General features: G+C 48.7%; 1 protein-coding gene across 1 annotated transcript in view; it reads left to right on the forward strand.

Moving 5' to 3' along the window:
* Positions 1 to 7,029, forward strand: part of LOC101994742 (kinesin-like protein KIF19) — a 55,079-nt gene that overhangs the window by 30,359 nt on the left and 17,691 nt on the right. Inside the window, exons 10-13 of the mRNA XM_005368067.1 lie at positions 531 to 699; positions 2,258 to 2,270; positions 4,038 to 4,181; positions 5,722 to 5,896. Coding sequence (XP_005368124.1) covers positions 531 to 699; positions 2,258 to 2,270; positions 4,038 to 4,181; positions 5,722 to 5,896 — 501 coding nt within the window. The remainder of the gene's footprint in view (positions 1 to 530; positions 700 to 2,257; positions 2,271 to 4,037; positions 4,182 to 5,721; positions 5,897 to 7,029) is intronic.

Consider the following 7,029-nt stretch of genomic DNA (forward strand, 5'->3'; position numbering starts at 1 on the left):
GTTGTGAGCCACCATGTGGTTGCTGGGAATTGAACTCAGGACTTTGGAAGAGCAGGCAGTGCTCTTAACCACTGAGCCATCTCTCCAGCCCTTCCCATTTCATTTCTGTTGCTATAATAAAATACCCAGATACAAGCAATCCAAAAATGAAAAAGGCTTCTTTTGACTCATAATTCTAAGTTACAATCTACTACTGGAGGACATTCAGGGCAAAGAGAGAAATTAATGCTCGCCTGCTTATGCTCTGCTCAGTCTCTCCATTCTTATATAGATCAGGACCATCCCTCACTCCACATACATAGGGGATGGTACTGCCCACTGTGGGTACTTAATTAACTTAATTAAGACAGTCCCCTCAGACATGCCCAGCCCGGTGTAGATAATCCTTCTTGGAGACTCTCTTCCCAGGATGATTGTAAGTTTTGTCCAGTTGACAAACCAATCACCACACCCACCACGTCACCTCTCAAACCTGTCCTTCAGGACACTTCTTTCCATGCCTGATCTTGGGCACTTGTCCTCACCATCAGGTCAAGCGCAACCTGCTGAATGTCTCCTACCGCATCGCGCAGTACACTGACGTCATCTCTGACCTGCGCAGGGAAATCGAGCACCTCAAGTCAAAGATTGAGAAGCAGGATAAGGAGAAGAAAAGTGACCCCGGCGTCCTGGATATACAAGGTAGTGCTGAGTACAGCTGTGCCTCGAGCAGGCCCTGATGGCTCAGTACCCTCTCCTCCCTGGAGCCCTGTGCCCAACATCCACATTCCATGGGCCCATGGCTTCTCCTGGCCTATGGAAGTGCCTAGCCATGGCCATTGTGATTATCTACATTTACGGTGACCAAGTGACCCTGTAAGGGCTGTTGTTCTTGCTTCCCTGGGAGCCTCAGGCTGGCTCTAGTTTCATGCCTACAAGATATGGGGGCTAGACTATTTTATGTCCTTTTTTTTTTCTGAGATAGGGTTTCACTGTGTAGCTCTGGCTCTCCTAGAACATACTCTGTAGACCAGGCTGGCCTTGAACTCACAGAGATCCCCTTGCTTCCACATCCCAAGTGCTTTTTTGCTGTGGAGGTCAAAGGTCAGTGTTAAATATCTTCCTTACTCTCTACCTTTTTTTTTTTTGAGTTTAGGGAGAAAATTATCATCATATTCATAGGTAGATGCTTTAGATGTAGGCGTGCTGGTTAGCCATGTGCTGACATTCAGCTGCATGGTAAATGAGGGAGGGGGCCTTCCACGAAAGAGTAAGGAAGCCAGAGCACCGGAAGAGGCAGCTCAGGCTCTGACCAGCCTGTGAGAGAAAAGACAGGAGAGGATGAGTCAGGCCTCAGAGCAGCAGGTGGACCCAACAGAACCTTAAAGTGGCTCAGAGCAACTGCATTCTTGTTTGACTTTGTTTTTTGTTTGTATGTTTGTTGCTTTTTGTTTTGAAACAAGGTATATTCTGTGTAGCCTTGACTCTTCTAGAATTCACTGTGTAGGCCAGGCTGGCTCCTGCCTCTGCCTCCTGAGTGCTAGACTTAAATGTGTGTGCCCTGCCCTCGGCATCTGGCTCTTACTTTTTAATTGACTCGAAACTTTTTGATTTATTTGATGTGTATTGGTGTTCTGTCAGCATGTTTGTCTATGCCCCATATGTTTGCAGTACCCAGGGAGGCCAGAAGAGGGTGACAGAGCCCTGGGACTGAAACAGCAGATAGTTGTCAGCCACCATGTGGGTCCTCTGAAGAGCAGCCAGGGCTCTTAGATGTTGAGACATCTTTCCAGCCACCTTAATATTTTTTGACACAGGGTTTCTCTTTGGCTTGGAACTTAGTGATTGGGACATGCTGGCTGGCGGGTGTGCCCTAGGGATCCACTTGTCTTTGTTTCTCCTGTGCTCCAGTGCTAGGATTATAGAAGGGCACCATCGCACCTGGCTTTGTGGGCTGAATTTGGCTTATAGAGAACTTGAGGCCAGCCATGGAGGCAAGAGACTGACTTGACTCTTTCTCCCTTTCTCAAAAGAAAGAAAGAAAGAAAGAAAGAAAGAAAGAAAGAAAGAAAGAAAGAAAGAAAGAAAGAAAAGATTTTAAGACACCTGTGTGGAGCGGGGATGTGGCTCAGCTGTTGTTTCTGTGTAAACATGAGGACCGGTTAAGATCCTCAGCTCTCACATAAAAGCCAGTGCAGCAGGCTGGTGCAGCGGTGCACGTCTTTAATCCCAGCATTTAAGAGGCAGAGGCAGGCAATCTCTGTGAGCTGGAGGCCAGCATCGACTATAGAGTGAGTTCCAGGACAGCTAGGGCAGTTACACAGAGAAACAAAAATAAAACAAACAAAAGCCAGGCAGCACTGAGTGTCTCTAACCCCAGCACTGGGTAAGGGAAGAGTCTGGAGGATTCCTGGAGCTGGATGGCCATCCAGTCTAGCCAGTTAATGGGCTGAAGAGCAGTGAGAGACACTGTCTCAAAGTATAAGGCAGTGAGAGACACTGTCTCAAAGCATAAGGCAGGGAGAGACTCCGAAAGATACCCAACATTGACCTCTAGCCTGGCATGGGCACATGTGACTGTGTGCATGTATACACAGACCCACATCGACATGTACACAGCATATAAACACATAACCCTCTACCCCCTAAAGGACATATGCAGACATACCACCCACATATTCTTTGGTTTATGAAGATAGGTTTTGCTGTAATTTACAGAGGACTTCTAAAATCAATAAAAATAAGCAAGAAGCTCAATGATTAAGAGTGAGCAAGACATTTAATAGACAATTCACAGAATTACTTTTATTTTTGTTTTATTATTTGTGTGTGTGTGTGTGTGTGTGTGTGTGTGTGTGTGTGTATAGATCAGAGGACAACTTGCAGGAATTGGTTCACTTCTCCTACCATGTGGATTCTGGGGATTAAACTTAGGTTGTGAGGCTTGGCTGTAAGCACCTTTACGCACTGAGCCATTTTGCCAGCCATACAGAATTCTTAGTGTCAGGAAACATATAAAAGAGTCTCAAATACTTTAGGAAACACAGGTGTAAGCTGAAATAGCTTTCACTTCTTGGACTAGCTAAGGTAAAGTGCTTGGGGAATGTGAAATGTGTTAAATTGGTAATATAGCAATTAGACAAAAATTAAGGTTTTTAAAGAGAAGTAAGACCATGACCTATACCCATCTACCGTCCTTCCACTTGTCCGTCTATGTGCCATCTGTCCACTCACCCAACCATTTCCCCATCCATCCAACTCTTCACCCAAATACCTGTTCCTCCACCCACTCATCTCCCCATCTGTCCATCCATCCACCAACCCATCCTTCCATACACTCATACATCCAGCCTCATATCCGTCCCTCCAACTATTCATCCAACCACTCACACATCCATTTATCCACCCACCTATGTCCCCATCCATCCATCTCTCCACCCAAATACACATGCATCTACCCACCCATCCCCTATTCATTCATCCCTCTGCCGTCTTATCTATCCATCCACCTACGCGTCCATGCATGCATCCATCCAAATATACATACATGCATGCATACATACATACACACATGTACCTAGTCAGCTATTCACCTACCTATTCATCCACACATCTACATATCCATCTAGCCACACCAAAATCCATCTATTTATCAATTTATACACCATCAATTACCTATCCATCCAAGCTGGGTGGTGGTGGCACACGCCAATAATCCCAACACACTTGGGAAGCAGAGGCGGGTGGATCTCTGTGAGTTCGAGGCCAGCCTGGTCTACAAGGGCTAGTTCCAGGACAGGCTCCAAAGCTACAGAGAAACCCTGCCTCGAAAGACCAAAAACAAACAAACAAACAAAATAAAACCAAAAAAAAAATTAACTCCCCATCCATTCACACACCGCATCTATACGTCCTCCCACCTACACACCCACCCATCCTCCATGCATTCACAAATGTCCATGGACCATGACTCATCCTTGTGAGTGGGCATGGAGTTCAGCCCAGCCAGTCTTCTCCCTACCTGCAGTCACAATCCCCCAGGATGCAGAGGAGGACAGTCGTCTACAGATGAACAAGATCCGGGCACAGCTTATTGGGGCTTTCAAGGAGCAGATGGAGATGCGGCGCAGCCTGGTGGAGCTGGAGAATACCAACATTGAGCTGCACATAGACATGTCTCGCCACCTACTGACCATTGCAGAGTAAGTGCCCTGCTGATAGGCACAGCACATCCCCTAAGGGAAGGGAAGCCAAGGAACAGAGGGGGCACTGGTCCTAAAGAAAGCAGGTCTTGTCTCTGTTCCTCTCCCATTACAACCCTATTGGTAAACTGGGCCAAGCAGGAGACACTTCTAGATCCCTTGGGTCTCTTAAGGTTGGGGTCTAGAGCCAGCCCAGGGGGGATCAATACACATTAACACAATCTCTCCCACGGTTCACTTACCCATATGTGTAAGACTCTGAAGACAGAGTGACCCTGTGCAGAGAATAGCTGGGATGTCTACACCAGACTTCTGGAGGTGAAGGGGTTCCCCTAATCATTACACTGGGACAGTGGGTATCCCTCCAACTGTCCTGGAGAAACCTGGACACAATACCTACAGGGGTGCATTCAGACAGCACCGTCACACTCAAACCTGTTGCTTCTTTTCACATCTACTCTGGCTTCTCCCCATAATTCCCCTCAGCTCCTCCTCCTCTCCCTCCCTTCTCAACTCCCTTCCCGCTCCTCCCTTTCTCCTTCCTTTCCCTCCCTTTCTCCTTCCCTCCCCTCCCTTTCTCCTTCCCTCCCCTTCCCCTCCCTTTCTCCTTCCCTCCCCTCCCTTTCTCCTTCCCTCCCCTCCCTTTCTCCTTCCCTCCCCTCCCTTTCTCCTTCCCTCCCCTCCCTTTTTCCTTCCCTCCCCTCCCTTTCTTCTTCCCTCCCCTCCCTTTCTCCTTCCCTTCCCTTCCTCTCTCCTTCCCCTCCTCTCTTCGTTTGGAACAAGGTCTTGTATCTAACTCAGGCTGGCCTGGAATTTGTGGTCTTTCACTTCCACCTCCTGGGTGCTAGAATGACAACTGTACATCACCACCCTTTGTTATGGTCACTGTCATGACAACTGTACATCACCACCCTTTGTTACGGTCACTGTCATCACCGTGCTCCCCTTCCTCCTCTCTCTCCAATTGTGCGAACAACACTGCTTACATTGCAGTCATTCTAAACTTCAGCAGTGCAATCGGAGCTGTGCTGTGGTGGCACAGGCCTTTAATCCCAGCACCAGGGAGGCAGAGGCAGGCGGATCTCCAGGTTCGAGGCCAGCCTGGAAACCCTGCCTTGCGGGGGAAGAAAAAGCAAAACCAATGCAGTCACAGTGTCTTGCCCTTTCTGGCCAGGTATCTGCTTGCCAGGCTTCCTTGGTCTTCCTTTCCTGCCCTGTTTCCATGGACCCTGTTTAGGCTCAATGTGTTACCCTTGCTGCCAGAGCCCAGACATGCTCCTCGTGTCCCTGGTCACACAGTTGTCTCCCAAGGACAGCCTGTTTCCACAGGAGGTGGCTGTGGCTGGAACTGTGGGGTCAGGGGTCATATGTGGGGCTGGAATGGATGCATATGTGGAGAAGATCTTGAGTGAGACCTGGTTCCTCTCCATCGTTTTCCCACGCCTGTGAGGAGGCTAGCGGGCCTGGAAAACTCTGGGTGTGAGGTGTAGAGCTCTCAGCTCAGGCAGGATTGATCCTGATCCCTGTGTCCTGGCTACAGCTGGGAGCGAGAGAAGACCCACCCCCACACAAACACGGGCAAGAGCGAGAAGGACGAGGAGCCAGGGGATGCTGACGGAGAGGAGGTCGAGGCTTCAGAGCCCCCGGAGGTGGCTCTGGCCAGAGACGAGGTGAACCTGCTCCTGGCTGAGCAGCAGAAAACTGCAGCCCTCAAGGTGAGGGAGAGGGATGATCTGCCGTGGCAATGGTGCTTATTGTCTGAGCCTGGCAACCCTTTGAGGGCACCGCCCATCCCATGAAACTCAGCAGCTATGAGCCTGGCAACCCTTTGAGGGCACCGCCCATCCCATGAAACTCAGCAACTATGTGGCCACAGCCACCTGAGTCTCAGATGCAGAGACTTGGTCTAGGGTTGGGACGTAGCTCAGTTGGTAGAGGTTTGCTTAGGAAGCACAAGGGCCAGGGTTCTGTCCCCAGCAACAGGTGTGGTGCTAGAGACCTGTAATCAGGAAGTAGAGGCAGGAGGGTCAGAAGGTCAAGGTCATCCTTGACCAGACTGGAGTGAGAAAAAAAAGATGGGTGGTGGTGGCTGCGGAGGAAAGCAGGGGAAGCAGAGGCAGTCAGATCTCTGAGTTCAAGGCCAGCCTGGTCTACAGAGTGAGTTCCAGGACAGCCAGGGCTACACAGAGAAACAAGTTTCAAAAAAAAAACAGAAAGAAAAAAGCTTTTTTTTTTTTTTAAATGAGCGTTTAATAGCTGGCTAGTGAGTAAACTCGGGTTAGGAAAATTACAGAACTCTTGCTTGAGGAAGCTTTGGGGGAAGGCTAGTGATGCTAGGAACTGGGCAGCTCATTAGCTAAATGCTGGTGGATGTTCTCAGAAAGTAGGAAAAGTGTTCAGTGATGTCAAGTTGTTAAAAGCAGGCATTGTTTAATTCTCTTAAAAGTTATGTAACCAAAGCAAGAGGCCCTTGGTGTTATTATTACTCCTGCCCACTCCAGTCTAGGCTTCTGCCTCCTCACTTCAAATTAACGATTAGATTTCCTACAGCTTTTAAAATAAGAAAGATAGTTGGGCAGTGGTGGTGTTTGTCTTTAATCCCAGCACTCAGGAGGCAGAGGCAGGCAGATCTCTGAGTCCCAGGCAAGCCTAGTCTACAGAGTGAGTTCTAGGACAGTTAGAGCTGTTACACAGAGAAACCCTGTTTTGAAAAACAACAACAACAAAAGGAAGATAGATGCCTGTTGTCTAAGCCAGTGATGTGCTCAGCTAGATGACATGAACGTCAAGGGCAAATTCAGATATCAACAAATGATGGAGCCCACAGTGGCGAGCCTGTCAGTCAGGA

This window comes from Microtus ochrogaster, unplaced genomic scaffold, assembly GCF_000317375.1.
Source record: "Microtus ochrogaster isolate Prairie Vole_2 unplaced genomic scaffold, MicOch1.0 UNK27, whole genome shotgun sequence".
NCBI classification, from domain to species: domain Eukaryota; kingdom Metazoa; phylum Chordata; class Mammalia; order Rodentia; family Cricetidae; genus Microtus; species Microtus ochrogaster.